This window comes from Lemur catta, chromosome 7 (assembly GCF_020740605.2).
Source record: "Lemur catta isolate mLemCat1 chromosome 7, mLemCat1.pri, whole genome shotgun sequence".
In the NCBI taxonomy this organism is placed as follows: Eukaryota; Metazoa; Chordata; class Mammalia; order Primates; family Lemuridae; genus Lemur; species Lemur catta.
This window is the reverse complement of record NC_059134.1, coordinates 107,508,772-107,526,462: the sequence shown is the minus strand read 5'-3', so window position 1 is coordinate 107,526,462 and position 17,691 is coordinate 107,508,772. Positions and strand designations below refer to the sequence as shown.

The window sequence follows — 17,691 nt, the reverse complement described above, 5'->3', positions numbered from 1 at the left end:
AGAGTCTGTAACTTGCACACCATGCAGCAGCAGCAGCACGAGGGGGAGGAGAGGGCTGGCACGCACACACACGCAGACACACGCACACACACGCAGACACACGCACACACACGCAGACACACGCACACACACGCAGACACACACACGCACGCACACGCGCACGCTGTGCAGGGGAGCACGAGGCAGGGCAGCGCTGCATGGCCCAGAGGGAAGGGGTGGGCAAGCACAGGCACCAGCCACAGGGGCAAGGAGGGAAGTCGGGGCTGAACGGGCAGGAGGTCCAGGGGGACTGAGGACAGGCAGAAGGGATCTAGAATGGCCGCCATAGGTCCCAATGGGAAAAAGGACAAATGGTAAGGGCTCAGGGCAAGCTAAGGCACGAACGTGTTCGGAGACCAGCTGGGGACAGGAAGGGGAACGTGAGATTGACAGTTATCCACCCGACACAGACTCTACCCACAAGGCATCAGGAAGCACAACCGCCACACGGACAACACAAAACACATGGACACCTCCAACCCCAGCTGGCGTCGCCCGCCCGAGCACACCGCACAATGGCCTAGAAACGACCCGCACGACACGGACAACCACACCGCGGACACCAACCTGGAAATCCTCAACACACGCCCCCGCCACCGCTGCACTCTCCTCCACTCCACTCTCCACGGGGCCTCTCACTGGGACCTCCTTCAAGACCACCAGTGCCTATCCGACACCTACAAACCCCCTGACCACACTCCCCACTCACACTCCACCTCTGTCCACCTCCTCGGTCACTCCAACACCTCACCAAGGCAGCACCTCAGCCCACTCACACATACCCACCTCCACCTCCACCCAAGCGTCAACCACCACCACGCTTCCCACATCATCTGTCAAGTCCACGGGGACCACCCACACGGCAACACCATACACAGGGACTACGCAACCCAAGACCTCCTTCAGCACAGCCAAAACCTCCAGCTCCCACCACTCAAAGCCCTTCTCCACATCCCACCCTGAAGCCAGCTCACCTTCTGCCACTACGATCACGCCCAGGCTCACCACAATCACCCCCACACTCACAACCATCACCCCCACACTCACCAGCCTCAGAACTGAGACTGCCGTGGTCCACACCACCACGGCCACCAACACCGGTACACACACAACACGCAACACACACTCCCCACCCAATGTCACAGTCTCCTCCACTCCACACTCCACGGGGCCTCCCACTGGGACTTCCTTCAAGACCACCAGCTTCTACTCCACCGCTACACACCCCCAGACCACACTCCCCTCTCACACACCTCCTCTGTCCACCTCCTCGGTCATTCCAACGTCTCACCAAGGCAGCACCTCAGCCCACTCACACATACCCACTTCCACCTCCACCCAAGCATCAACCACCACCACGCTTCCCACAACATCTCTGAAGCCCACGGGGACCACCCACACGGCCACACCATTCACAGGGACCACGCAACCCAAGACCTCCTTCAGCACAGCCAAAACCTCTAGCTCCCAGCACTCAAAGCCCTTCTCCACATCCCACCCCGAATCCAGCTCATCTTCCGCCTCCACCATCACGCCCAGGCTCACCACCATAACCCCGAGATTCACCACCATCACCCCTAGACTCACCACTATCACGCCCAGACTCACCAGCCACGAAATTATAACCCCCGTGGTCCACACCACCTCGGCCACCAACACCAGGCCCCACACGACCAGCACCACACACTCCCGACCCACCTCCCCAATCTCCTCCACTCCACACTCCACGGGCTCTCCCACTGGGACCTCCTTCAAGACCACCAGCGCCTATCGGACACCTACAAACCCCGAGACCAAACTCCCCACTCACACTCCACCACTGTCCACCTCCTCAGTCACTCCAACCTCTCACCAAGGCAGCACCTCAGCCCACTCACACATACCCACTTCCACCTCCACCCAAGTGTCAACCACCACCACGCTTCCCACAACATCTCTCAAGGCCACGGGGACCACCCACACGGCCACACCATTCACAGGGACCACGCAACCCAAGACCTCCTTCAGCACAGCCAAGACCTCTAGCTCCCAGCACTCAAAACCCTCCTCCACATCCCACCCCGAAGCCAGCTCATCTTCCGCCTCCACCATCACGCCCAGGCTCACCACCGTAACCCCCAGATTCACCACCATCACCCCTAGAATCACCACTATCACGCCCAGACTCACCAGCCACGAAACTAAAACCCCCGTGGTCCACACCACCTCGGCCACCAACACCAGTCCCCACACGACCAGCACCACACACTCCCGACCCACCTCCCCAATCTCCTCCACTCCACACTCCACGGGCCCTCCCACTGGGACCTCCTTCAAGACCACCAGTGCCTATCAGACACCTACAAATCCCGAGACCACACTCCCCACTCACACTTCACCACTGTCCACCTCCTCGGTCACTCCAACCTCTCACCAAGGCAGCACCTCAGCCCACTCACACATACCCACTTCCACCTCCACCCAAACGTCAACCACCACCACGCTTCCCACATCATCTGTCAAGTCCACGGGGACCACCCACACGGCCACACCATTCACAGGGACCACGCAACCCAAGACCTCCTTCAGCACAGCCAAGACCTCCAGCTCCCATCACTCAAAGCCCTTCTCCACATCCCATCAGCAAGCCAGTTCGTCTTCCGCCACCACCACGATCACGCCGAGCCTCACCACCATCACCCCCACACTCACGACCATCACCCCCACACTCACCAGCCTCAGAACAGGGAGCCCCGTGGTCCACACCACCTCGGTCACCAACACTGGTCCCCACACAACCAGCACCACACACTCCCGACCCACCTCCCCAATCTCTTCCACTCCACACTCCACGGGGCCTCCCACTGAGGCCTCCTTCAAGACCACCAGCGCCTATCCGACACCTACACACCCAGAGACCACACTCCCCTCTCACACTACACCTCTGGCCACCTCCTCGGTCACTCCAACGTCTCACCAAGGCAGCACCTCAGCCCACTCACACATACCCACCTCCACCTCCACCCAAGCGTCAACCACCACCACGCTTCCCACAACATCTCTGAAGGACACGAGGACCACCCACACGGCCACACCATTCACAGGGACCACGCAACCCAAGACCTCCTTCAGCACAGCCAAAACCTCTAGCTCCCAGCACTCAAAGCCCTTCTCCACATCCCACCCTGAAGTCAGCTCACCTTCAGTCACCACCATCACGCCCAGGCTCACTAGCCTCAGGACTGGGACCCCCGTGGTCCACACCACCTCGGTCACCAACACTGGTCCACATACGACCAACACCACACACTCCCGACCCACCTCCCCAATATCCTCCACTCCACACTCCACGGTGCCTCCCACTGGGACCTCCTTCAAGACCATCAGCGCCTATCCGACACCTACACACCCAGAGACCACACTCCCCTCTCACACTACACCTCTGGCCACCTCCTCGATCACTGCAACCTCTCACCAAGGCAGCACCTCAGCCCACTCACCCATACCCACCTCCACCTCCACCCTAGCGTCAACCACCACCACGCTTCCCACAACATCTCTGAAGGCCACGGGGACCACCCACACGGCCACACCATTCACAGGGACCACGCAACCCAAGACCTCCTTCAGCACAGCCAAGACCTCTAGCTCCCATCACTCAAAAACCCCCTCAACATCCCACCCCGAAGCCAGCTCATCTTCCGCCTCCACCATCACGCCCAGGCTCACCACCGTAACCCCCAGATTCACCACCATCACCCCTAGACTCACCACTATCACGCCCAGAATCACCAGCCACGAAACTAAAACCCCCGTGGTCCACACCACCTCGGCCACCAACACCAGTCCCCACACGACCAGCACCACACACTCCCGACCCACTTCCCCAATCTCCTCCACTCCACACTCCACGGGGCCTCCCACTGGGACCTCCTTCAAGACCACCAGCGCCTATCCGACGCCTACACTCCCCGAGACCACACTTCCCACTCACACTACAGCACTGTCCACCTCCTCGCTCACTCCAACGTCTCACCAAGGCAGCACCTCAGCCCACTCACACATACCCACCTCCACCTCCACCCAAGCGTCAACCACCACCACGCTTCCCACATCATCTCTGAAGGCCACGGGGACCACCCACACGGCCACACCATTCACAGGGACCACGCAACCCAAGACCTCCTTCAGCACAGCCAAAACCTCTAGCTCCCAGCACTCAAAGCCCTTCTCCACATCCCACCCTGAAGTCAGCTCACCTTCCGCCACCACCGTCACTCCCAGGCTCACTAGCCTCAGGACTGGGACCCCCGTGGTCCACACCACCTCGGTCACCAACACCGGTCCACATACGACCAACACCACACACTTCCGACCCACCTCCCCAATATCCTCCACTTCACACTCCACGGTGTCTCCCACTGGGACCTCCTTCAAGACCACCAGCGCCTATCCGACACCTACACACCCAGAGACCACACTCCCCTCTCACACTACACCTCTGGCCACCTCCTCGGTCACTGCAACCTCTCACAAAGGCAGCACCTCAGCCCACTCACCCATACCCACCTCGACCTCCACCCTAGTGTCAACCACCACCACGCTTCCCACAACATCTGTCAAGGCCACGGGAACCACCCACACGGCCACACCATTCACAGGGACCACGCAACCCAAGACCCCCTTCAGCACAGCCAAGACCTCTAGCTCCCATCACTCAAAACCCCCCTCAACATCCCACCCCGAAGCCAGCTCATCTTCCGCCTCCACCATCACGCCCAGGCTCACCACCGTAACCCCCAGATTCACCACCATCACCCCTAGACTCACCACTATCACGCCCAGACTCACCAGCCACAAAACTAAAACCCCCGAGGTCCACACCACCTCGGCCACCAACACCAGTCCCCACACGACCAGCACCACACACTCCCGACCCACTTCCCCAATCTCCTCCACTCCACACTCCACGGGGCCTCCCACTGGGACCTCCTTCAAGACCACCAGTGCGTATCGGACACCTACAAACCCCGAGACCACACTCCCCACTCACACTCCACGTCTGTCCACCTCCTCGGTCACTCCAACGTCTCACCAAGGCAGCACCTCAGCCCACTCACACCTACCCACCTCCACCTCCACCCAAGCGTCAACCACCACCACGCTTCCCACATCATCTGTCAAGTCCACGGGGACCACCCACACGGCCACACCATTCACAGGGACCACGCAACCCAAGACCTCCTTCAGCACAGCCAAAACCTCTAGCTCCCAGCACTCAAAGCCCTTCTCCACATCCCACCCTGAAGTCAGCTCACCTTCCGCCACCACCGTCACTCCCAGGCTCACTAGCCTCAGGACTGGGACGCCCGTGGTCCACACCACCTCGGTCACCAACACTGGTCCACATACGACCAACACCACACACTTCCGACCCACCTCCACAATCTCCTCCACTCCACACTCCACGGTGCCTCCCACTGGGACCTCCTTCAAGACCACCAGCGCCTATCCGACACCTACACACCCAGAGACCACACTGCCCTCTCACAGTACACCTCTGTCCACCTCCTCGGTCACTGCAACCTCTCACCAAGGCAGCACCTCAGCCCACTCACCCATACCCACCTCCACCTCCACCCTAGCGTCAACCACCACCACGCTTCCCACAACATCTCTGAAGGCCACGGGGACCACCCACACGGCCACACCATTCACAGGGACCACGCAACCCAAGACCTCCTTCAGCACAGCCAAGACCTCTAGCTCCCATCACTCAAAAACCCCCTCAACATCCCACCCCGAAGCCAGCTCATCTTCCGCCTCCACCATCACGCCCAGGCTCACCACCGTAACCCCCAGATTCACCACCATCACCCCTAGACTCACCACTATCACGCCCAGAATCACCAGCCACGAAACTAAAACCCCCGTGGTCCACACCACCTCGGCCACCAACACCAGTCCCCACACGACCAGCACCACACACTCCCGACCCACTTCCCCAATCTCCTCCACTCCACACTCCACGGGGCCTCCCACTGGGACCTCCTTCAAGACCACCAGCGCCTATCCGACGCCTACACTCCCCCAGACCACACTTCCCACTCACACTACAGCACTGTCCACCTCTTCGCTCACTCCAACGTCTCACCAAGGCAGCACCTCAGCCCACTCACACATACCCACCTCCACCTCCACCCAAGCGTCAACCACCACCACGCTTCCCACATCATCTCTGAAGGCCACGGGGACCACCCACACGGCCACACCATTCACAGGGACCACGCAACCCAAGACCTCCTTCAGCACAGCCAAAACCTCTAGCTCCCAGCACTCAAAGCCCTTCTCCACATCCCACCCTGAAGTCAGCTCACCTTCCGCCACCACCGTCACTCCGAGGCTCACTAGCCTCAGGACTGGGACCCCCGTGGTCCACACCACCTCGGTCACCAAGACCGGTCCACATACGACCAACACCACACACTTCCGACCCACCTCCCCAATATCCTCCACTCCACACTCCACGGTGCCTCCCACTGGGACCTCCTTCAAGACCACCAGCGCCTATCCGACACCTACACACCCAGAGACCACACTGCCCTCTCACACTCCACCTCTGTCCACCTCCTCGGTCACTGCAACCTCTCACCAAGGCAGCACCTCAGCCCACTCACCCATACCCACCTCCACCTCCACCCTAGTGTCAACCACCACCACGCTTCCCACAACATCTCTGAAGGCCACGGGGACCACCCACACGGCCACACCATTCACAGGGACCACGCAACCCAAGACCTCCTTCAGCACAGCCAAGACCTCTAGCTCCCATCACTCAAAAACCCCCTCAACATCCCACCCCGAAGCCAGCTCATCTTCCGCCTCCACCATCACGCCCAGGCTCACCACCGTAACCCCCAGATTCACCACCATCACCCCTAGACTCACCACTATCACGCCCAGAATCACCAGCCACGAAACTAAAACCCCCGTGGTCCACACCACCTCGGCCACCAACACCAGTCCCCACACGACCAGCACCACACACTCCCGACCCACTTCCCCAATCTCCTCCACTCCACACTCCACGGGGCCTCCCACTGGGACCTCCTTCAAGACCACCAGCGCCTATCCGACGCCTACACTCCCCCAGACCACACTTCCCACTCACACTACAGCACTGTCCACCTCCTCGCTCACTCCAACGTCTCACCAAGGCAGCACCTCAGCCCACTCACACATACCCACCTCCACCTCCACCCAAGCGTCAACCACCACCACGCTTCCCACATCATCTCTGAAGGCCACGGGGACCACCCACATGGCCACACCATTCACAGGGACCACGCAACCCAAGACCTCCTTCAGCACAGCCAAAACCTCTAGCTCCCAGCACTCAAAGCCCTTCTCCACATCCCACCCTGAAGCCAGCTCACCTTCCGCCACCACCATCATTCCCAGGCTCACTAGCCTCAGGACTGGGACCCCCGTGGTCCACACCACCTCGGTCACCAACACTGGTCCACATACGACCAACACCACACACTTCCGACCCACCTCCACAATCTCCTCCACTCCACACTCCACGGTGCCTCCCACTGGGACCTCCTTCAAGACCACCAGCGCCTATCCGACACCTACACACCCAGAGACCACACTGCCCTCTCACAGTACACCTCTGTCCACCTCCTCGGTCACTGCAACCTCTCACCAAGGCAGCACCTCAGCCCACTCACCCATACCCACCTCCACCTCCACCCTAGCGTCAACCACCACCACGCTTCCCACAACATCTCTGAAGGCCACGGGGACCACCCACACGGCCACACCATTCACAGGGACCACGCAACCCAAGACCTCCTTCAGCACAGCCAAGACCTCTAGCTCCCAGCACTCAAAACCCTCCTCCACATCCCACCCCGAAGCCAGCTCATCTTCCGCCTCCACCATCACGCCCAGGCTCACCACCGTAACCCCCAGATTCACCACCATCACCCCTAGACTCACCACTATCACGCCCAGAATCACCAGCCACGAAACTAAAACCCCCGTGGTCCACACCACCTCGGCCACCAACACCAGTCCCCACACGACCAGCACCACACACTCCCGACCCACCTCCCCAATATCCTCCACTCCACACTCCACAGGCCCTCCCACTGGGACCTCCTTCAAGACCTCGAGCGCTTATCTGACACCTCCACACCCCCAGTCCACACTCCCCACTCACACTCCACCTCTGTCCACCTCCTCGGTCACTGCAACCTCTCACCAAGGCAGCACCTCAGGCCACTCCCACATACCCACATCCACCTCCACACTAGCGTCAACCATCACCACACTTCCCACAACATCTCTGAAGGTGACGGGGACCACCCACACGGCCACACCATTCACAGGGACCACGCAACCCAAGACCTCCTTCAGCACAGCCAAGACCTCTAGCTCCCATCACTCAAAACCCCCCTCAACATCCCACCCCGAAGCCAGCTCATCTTCCGCCTCCACCATCACGCCCAGGCTCACCACCGTAACCCCCAGATTCACCACCATCACCCCTAGACTCACCACTATCACGCCCAGAATCACCAGCCACGAAACTAAAACCCCCATGGTCCACACCACCTCGGCCACCAACACCAGTCCCCACACGACCAGCACCACACACTCCCGACCCACTTCCCCAATCTCCTCCACTCCACACTCCACGGGGCCTCCCACTGGGACCTCCTTCAAGACCACCAGCGCCTATCTGACGCCTACACACCCCCAGACCACACTTCCCACTCACACTACACCTCTGTCCACCTCCTCGGTCACTCCAACGTCTCACCAAGGCAGCACCTCAGCCCACTCACACATACCCACCTCCACCTCCACCCAAGCGTCAACCACCACCACGCTTCCCACATCATCTCTGAAGGCCACGGGGACCACCCACACGGCCACACCATTCACAGGGACCACGCAACTCAAGACCTCCTTCAGCACAGCCAAAACCTCTAGCTCCCAGCACTCAAAGCCCTTCTCCACATCCCACCCTGAAGTCAGCTCACCTTCCGCCACCACCGTCACTCCCAGGCTCACTAGCCTCAGGACTGGGACCCCCGTGGTCCACACCACCTCGGTCACCAACACCGGTCCACATACGACCAACACCACACACTTCCGACCGACCTCCCCAATCTCCTCCACTCCACACTCCACGGGCCCTCCCACTGGGACCTCCTTCAAGACCACCAGCGCCTATCCGACACCTACACACCCAGAGACCACACTGCCCTCTCACACTACACCTCTGTCCACCTCCTCGGTCACTGCAACCTCTCACCAAGGCAGCACCTCAGCCCACTCACCCATACCCACCTCCACCTCCACCCTAGTGTCAACCACCACCACGATTCCCACAACATCTCTGAAGGCCACCGGGACCACCCACACGGCCACACCATTCACAGGGACCACGCAACCCAAGACCCTCTTCAGCACACCCAAGACCTCTAGCTCCCATCACTCAAAACCCTCCTCCACATCCCACCCCGAAGCCAGCTCATCTTCCGCCTCCACCATCACGCCCAGGCTCACCACCGTAACCCCCAGATTCACCACCATCACCCGTAGACTCACCACTATCACGCCCAGAATCACCAGCCACGAAACTAAAACCCCCGTGGTCCACACCACCTCGGCCACCAACACCAGTCCCTACACGACCAGCACCACACACTCCCGACCCACCTCTCCAATCTCCTCCACTCCACACTCCACGGGCCCTCCTACTGGGACCTCGTTCAAGACCACCAGCACCTATCTGACACCTACACACCCAGAGACCACACTCCCCTCTCACACTACACCTCTGGCCACCTCCTCGGTCACTCCAACGTCTCACCAAGGCAGCACCTCAGCCCACTCACACATACCCACCTCCACCTCCACCCAAGCGTCAACCACCACCACGCTTCCCACAACATCTCTGAAGGCCACGAGGACCACCCACACGGCCACACCATTCACAGGGACCACGCAACCCAAGACCCCCTTCAGCACAGCCAAGACCTCTAGCTCCCATCACTCAAAACCCCCCTCAACATCCCTCCCCGAAGCCAGCTCATCTTTCGCCTCCACCATCACGCCCAAGCTCACCACCGTAACCCCCAGATTCACCACCATCACCCCTAGACTCACCACTATCACGCCCAGAATCACCAGCCACGAAACTAAAACCCCCGTGGTCCACACCACCTCGGCCACCAACACCATTCCCCACACGACCAGCACGACACACTCCCGACCCACTTCCCCAATCTCCTCCACTCCACACTCCACAGGGCCTCCCACGGGGACCTCCTTCAAGACCACCAGCACCTATCCGACGCCTACATACCCCCAGACCACACTTCTCACTCACACTCCACCTCTGTCCACCTCCTCGGTCACTCCAACGTCTCTCCAAAGCAGCACCTCAGCCCACTCACACATACCCACCTCCACCTCCACCCAAGCGTCAACCACCACCACGCTTCCCACATCATCTGTCAAGTCCACGGGGACCACCCACACGGCCACACCATTCACAGGGTCCACGCAACTCAAGACCTCCTTCAGCACAGCCAAAACGTCTAGCGCCCAGCACTCAAAGCCCTTCTCCACATCTCACCCTGAAGTCAGCTCACCTTCCGCCACCACCGTCACTCCCAGGCTCACTAGCCTCAGTACTGGGACCCCCGTGGTCCACACCACCTCGGTCACCAACACTGGTCCACATACGACCAACACCACACACTTCCGACCCACCTCCCCAATATCCTCCACTCCACACTCCACGGGGCCTCCCACTGGGACCTCCTTCAAGACCACCAGCGCCTATCCGACACCTACACACCCAGAGACCACACTGCCCTCTCACACTACACCTCTGTCCACCTCCTCGGTCACTGCAACCTCTCACCAAGGCAGCACCTCAGCCCACTCACCCATACCCACCTCGACCTCCACCCTAGCGTCAACCACCACCACGATTCCCACAACATCTCTGAAGGCCACGGGGACCACCCACACGGCCACACCATTCACAGGGACCACGCAACCCAAGACCCCCTTCAGCACAGCCAAGACCTCTAGCTCCCATCACTCAAAAACCCCCTCAACATCCCTCCCCGAAGCCAGCTCATCTTTCGCCTCCACCATCACGCCCAAGCTCACCACCGTAACCCCCAGATTCACCACCATCACCCCTAGACTCACCACTATCACGCCCAGAATCACCAGCCACGAAACTAAAACCCCCGTGGTCCACACCACCTCGGCCACCAACACCATTCCCCACACGACCAGCACGACACACTCCCGACCCACTTCCCCAATCTCCTCCACTCCACACTCCACGGGGCCTCCCACGGGGACCTCCTTCAAGACCACCAGCACCTATCCGACGCCTACATACCCCCAGACCACACTTCTCACTCACACTCCACCTCTGTCCACCTCCTCGGTCACTCCAACGTCTCTCCAAAGCAGCACCTCAGCCCACTCACACATACCCACCTCCACCTCCACCCAAGCGTCAACCACCACCACACTTCCCACATCATCTGTCAAGTCCACGGGGACCACCCACACGGCCACACCATTCACAGGGTCCACGCAACTCAAGACCTCCTTCAGCACAGCCAAAACGTCTAGCGCCCAGCACTCAAAGCCCTTCTCCACATCTCACCCTGAAGTCAGCTCACCTTCCGCCACCACCGTCACTCCCAGGCTCACTAGCCTCAGTACTGGGACCCCCGTGGTCCACACCACCTCGGTCACCAACACTGGTCCACATACGACCAACACCACACACTTCCGACCCACCTCCCCAATATCCTCCACTCCACACTCCACGGGGCCTCCCACTGGGACCTCCTTCAAGACCACCAGCGCCTATCCGACACCTACACACCCAGAGACCACACTGCCCTCTCACACTACACCTCTGTCCACCTCCTCGGTCACTGCAACCTCTCACCAAGGCAGCACCTCAGCCCACTCACCCATACCCACCTCGACCTCCACCCTAGCGTCAACCACCACCACGATTCCCACAACATCTCTGAAGGCCACGGGGACCACCCACACGGCCACACCATTCACAGGGACCACGCAACCCAAGATCTCCTTCAGCACAGCCAAGACCTCTAGCTCCCATCACTCAAAACCCTCCTCCACATCCCACCCCGAAGCCAGCTCATCTTCCGCCTCCACCATCACGCCCAGGCTCACCACCGTAACCCCCAGATTCACCACCATCACCCCTAGACTCACCACTATCACGCCCAGAATCACCAGCCACGAAACTAAAACCCCCGTGGTCCACACCACCTCGGCCACCAACACCAGTCCCCACACGACCAGCACCACACACTCCCGACCCACTTCCCCAATCTCCTCCACTCCACACTCCACGGGGCCTCCCACTGGGACCTCCTTCAAGACCACCATAGCCTATCCGACGCCTACATACCCCCAGACCACACTCCCCACTCACACTCCATCTCTGTCCACCTCCTCGGTCACTCCAACGTCTCTCCAAAGCAGCACCTCAGCCCACTCACACATACCCACTTCCACCTCCACCCAAGCGTCAACCACCACCACGCTTCCCACATCATCTGTCAAGTCCACGGGGAGCACCCACACGGCAACACCATACACAGGGACTACGCAACCCAAGACCTCCTTCAGCACAGCCAAAACCTCCAGCTCCCATCACTCAAAACCCTTCTCCACATCCCATCAACAAGCCACTTCATCTTCTACCACCACGATCATGCCCAGGCTAACCACCATCACCCCCACACTCACCAGCCTCAGAACTGGGACCACCGTGGTCCACACCACCACGGCCACCAACACTGGTACACACACAACAAGCAACACACACTCCCCTCCCAATGCCACAGTCTCCTCCACTCCACGCTCCACGGGGCCTCCCACTGGGACTTCCTTCAAGACCACTAGCATCTATTCCACAGCTACACACCCCCAGACCACACTCCCCTCTCACACTACACCTCTGTCCACCTCCTTGGTCACTCCAACGTCTCACCAAGGCAGCACCTCAGCCCACTCACACATACCCACTTCCACCTCCACAACACCATCAACGACCACCATGCTTCCCACAACATCTCTGAAGGCCACAGGGACCACCCACATGGCCACACCATTCACAGGCACCACGCAACCCAAGAGCTCCTTCAGCACTGCCAAAACCTCTAGCTCCCAGCACTCAAAGCCCTTCTCTACATCCCACCCTGAAGCCAGCTCGTCTTCCGCCACCACAATCACGCCCAGGCTCACCAGCCTCAGAACTGGGACCCCCGTGGTCCACACCACCTCGGTCACCAACACTGGTCCACATACGACCAACACCACACACTCCCGACCCACCTCCCCAATCTCCTCCACTCCACACTCCACGGGGCCTCCCACTGAGACCTCCTTTAAGACCACCAGCACCTATCCGACGCCTACACACCCCCAGACCACACTCCCCACTCACACTCTACTTCTGTCCACCTCCTCGGTCACTCCAACGACTCACCAAGGCAGCACCTCAGCCCACTCACACATACCCACCTCCACCTCCTCCCAAGCGTCAACCACCACCACGCTTCCCACAACATCTGTCAAGTCCACGGGGACCACCCACACAGCCACACCATTCACAGGGACCACGCAAGCGCAGACCTCCTTCAGCACAGCCAAAACCTCTACTTCCCCATCCCTCATCTCATTTCCTTCCCCTTCCCTGCCCCAGAACTCGAGCTGGCACTCTCCTTTTTCATCTTCTCCTTCCTCTGCTTCCCCGCTCTCCAGTGGTGCTACCACGGTTGTTTCTCCACCAAATTCTTTCCACTCGTCTCCTTCGTCTCCCCGGACCAGCACCCTGACCCGTCTGCCAACAAGGGTCCCGACCCCATCTTCTGTGTCTCCGCACGTTTCCTCCCCCCACCCTGCCACCTGGACATCTTTCATCTCTGGTGGCATATCCTCCTCTGCCATTTCTGCTCCCGTGCACACACTCACTGTGAGTTCCAGCTCCCACATCGCATTCTCCACTGTGTCCCTTACTACATCTAAATCTACATCTACTTCCTCTCGTTCTGCCTCCACTCCTGTAAGGTCCTCCCCCTCGCCTGCTACCACCCTTGCTTTCACCCCCTCTGCTCCATCCTTCATGCCCACCCTGCCTCTGTCTCCCACGGAGTCCCCCCGCCCGGCCCCCAGCATCACTGCTTTTCCTTCCACGCCCAGAACCACAGCCCGCACCTCCACTTCATCCACACCCTCCTCTCAGGCCACGACCTGGCACTTCACCTCTCTGTCCACCGAGGTCCCTACAGCAGGATCCTTGTCTTCCACCTTGGGCCTGACCCCAACCCCCAGTCCTCCAGCCACATCCTTCCCCACCAGGCACCCTGGCCCCACCCAGGTGCCCATCTCCACACTCACAACCAGCTCCTTCCCTCCGCATGGAAGCGCATCTGGCCCTGCCTCCTCCTCTTCTCCGGTCACTCCTCCACCCAGCACATCTGGTAAGTGTCATGTCATCTCTGCCGCCCATCCCAGGTGCTTGGTGCCTGGCTTCCTTCTGGCCTGGGCTCTGCACGCCTCAACTGCAGTGTAGGGCCGCCTCGGCGTGCCCCCAAGATGCCACGCTTCCTACGTCTCCAGGCCCGTCTCAGGCCTCCTTGACATGGCTTCAGGTCCCTTCTCCTCTCATCTTCAAGGCCCCCTGCAAACAGGCACCAGGCCTCCCAGCTGGGCTCCTCCCCTTTGGGACTTGATGGTTTGTTTGCTGCGCTGCCTCACTTGTGCCCCCATCCCTGATGCAGTCCTGGCCCCCCCTGCTGGGAATCAGCCCCAAGAACCTTTCACAGCCACCCCTTTTAGCACTCAGAGGTTGTTAGGGCTGGCGGGGCCCTGGGGCTCCAGCAGAGCAACCCCCCGGGTGCAGAGAGGGAAGGAGCTGAGTGCACCTTGTGCCTGTCCCCACTGACCTGCTGCAGGCAGCGCTGGGCCTGGGGAGCAGGGCTTGCTCTCTGGGTAAGGGCTCTCCCCAGGTGTCGTGGCTGCAGCTCCTCCCGGCATCCTCGTGCCCTCCTGCCCGTGAGCAAGTCCACTGCCCCCAGATCATGGGCTCCCAGGAGACACAGCATACTCTCAGGCCTTGCCTCAGTGGCACCAGCTGCTCAAACCCACCCTGTGTTCCTGCCACGGCATCTACCCAGGGACCGGCTCCCCTCGCATGCCTAGGCCTCACCCAGGCAGGATGTGCCAGCAACGCAACTGTCAGCTTCACAGTGTCTCCTGCAGGTTGACAGCTCACCTGTGCAGGTTGACGAGACTTAGCTTGGGTCCTCCCGAGACAAGAACTTGGATGTAGGCTGTTTCTGGGGAGGTAGCCCCAGGAAGCAGAGGGGAGGGCACAGGGGTGGCCGGGGGTGGGGGGAGGACCTCTAGGGATCAGGGCCCCCCCTTCGGGAGAGAGCCCTCGCAGAGGAGTGGGGCAGGCAGGGCTGCAAGAGGCCTCTGTTCTCTGCTGCCAAGCAGTGAACCCGGTGCAGCCAGGGGAGGGCATACGGGCAGAATCTCTCTGTCCGGGCATCTTTCTTAACTTTTTAACCCAAGTTCTACATTAGCAGTTTTTTTGCTTTTGTTTTTGTTTTTTATTGAAACAAAGTCTGACTCTGTTGCCCAGGCTGGAGTGCAGTGGTGTCGTCACAGCTCACAGCAACTCCAACTCCTGGGCTAAAGCCATCCTCCTGCCTCAGCCTCCAGGGTAGCTGGCACTGCAGGCGTGTGCCACCACACCCAGCTAATTTTTCTATTTTTTGTAAAGATGGGGTCTCGCTTTGTTGCCCAGGCTGGTCTTGAACTGCTGGGCTCAAGTGATCCTCCTGACTCGGCCTCCCAGAGTGCTGGGATTACGGGCGTGAGCCACCGCGCCCGGCCACACCGGCAGTTCCTAATGCCAGCACTGCCACTGTCTGCATCCGTCTCCCCTGCTACGTGCTGCCCACATGCCCAGGTGTCTCACCAACGCTGCCTATCATGGTCCTTCTGCATTGGGGCCCACCTTCTGCGTTGGCCTGGGGCCCCCACCCTCTCCCTGAACCTAGACCAAGGGACATGGTCGGCTTCTGTCTGCCCCTGGTTGGGGTACAGGGAGCTCCTGGGGTACCGCCTGCCCCCTGTGGGGACATTGACACCCTGTCCTCACCTGCCGTAGGTACTGGGTCCAGCAGACTGGAGACTCCGGTGCCCACGGGGCAGAGTCCAGGCCCGGGAAGGGGGGCGGGGGACCAGGGCAGCTCAGCAGGCCCAGAGCTCAGCACCTGGTGTCCTCTGAGAAATCCTCAGCCTCAAGGGACTCCATGCAGCAACTCTGAGGGAAAAAACACAACCTGAGAGACTGTCAGGCTTTGCTCCTGTGCAGAGCTGAGGGCTGAGCTCTGTGGGAAGCCAAAAGGGCAGAAGTCGGGGCAGGAGTGTCCAGAGGCAGGTGGGGACCCCGGTCGCCAGCTCAACTGTGTGCCCCGGCACCTCTGACCAGCCTCTCGGCTCCCAGGGGCCTGCAGCGTGCACGAACATCAGGAGCAGATCACGTTCAAGGGGTGCACAGCGAACGTGACCATGACCCGCTGCGAGGGCGTCTGTGCTTCCTCTGCCAGGTAAGCCCGTCGGCAGGGGGCCTGCCTGCATCTAGGCTGGGCCCAAGCTAGAGCCACCACGGGAAGCGGGTCCCCAAGGTACCCAGTAGTGGAGCCATGGCAGAGGTCGGGGCAGACCCGCCGCGCCCAGCCCCACTCCCAGCCCAGGCACATGCTGCCCGGTCAGGTCGGCCACGCCACACACTGTCTGCCACACCCCTGTCCTGGCACCTGCAGCCTGGGGAGGTTCTCACCCGGGCACTTGGCATCCACAGCCCCAGAGCTGGCCTGGGGAGGGAGCGCCCTGTGGGCGGGCACCCCCGGGGCAGCCCTGACCCCGCCCCCTGCCCCACCCCGGCTTCTCGGCAGCTTCCGCGTGGACACCCAGCAGGTGGACGTCCGCTGCAGCTGCTGCCAGCCCCTCAGCTCCTACGAGCGGCAGCTCGAGCTGCCTTGCCTGGACCCGAGCGCACCCGGCCGGCGGCTCGTGCTCACCCTGCAGGTGTTCAGCAGCTGCGGGTGCAGCCCCCAGGAGTGCAGGGATTAGTAGGGACACCGCTCGCTCTCCTGGGTGTGCAGGGCTGCAGGTTGAAAACAGGGACACACACCCCCACCGCCACCTCCGGGCTTGTGCTGGCAGCCCCTTCCTGATCACAAGGCACAGCCTTGGAAGGGCCCCGGGACACAGCGCACCTTCGCAGGGGGTCCTAGGCAGAGGCGCCCGTCAGCCACCACCCAGCAAGGGCAGGCCGGGCGCACAGGGCACTCCCGGCCACACCTGCCCGTCGTCCAACCCTCCCAGCCCCCCGAGCAGATGCCGGGGCACGTCAGGCAGGCGCGGGAGGGGCAAGGGGCTCAGGCCCGAGCCACAGAGAACAGGGCTGCTCAGCGCCAGGCGGGGGCTGCCGCCTGCACCCAGGAGGCCAGTGCCGCCCACAAAGACTGCAAATAAACGGGTTCTCGTCAAGGCAGA

The 17,691-nt window shown here is 60.9% G+C and overlaps 1 protein-coding gene across 1 annotated transcript in view; it reads left to right on the top strand.

The window, feature by feature from the left end:
- MUC6 (mucin 6, oligomeric mucus/gel-forming) overlaps nt 1-17,691 on the top strand; it is a 33,097-nt gene extending 15,406 nt beyond the window's left edge. Inside the window, 3 exon segments of the mRNA XM_045558558.1 lie at nt 450-14,600; nt 16,637-16,739; nt 17,088-17,691. Coding sequence (XP_045414514.1) covers nt 450-14,600; nt 16,637-16,739; nt 17,088-17,265 — 14,432 coding nt within the window. The 3' untranslated portion in view covers nt 17,266-17,691.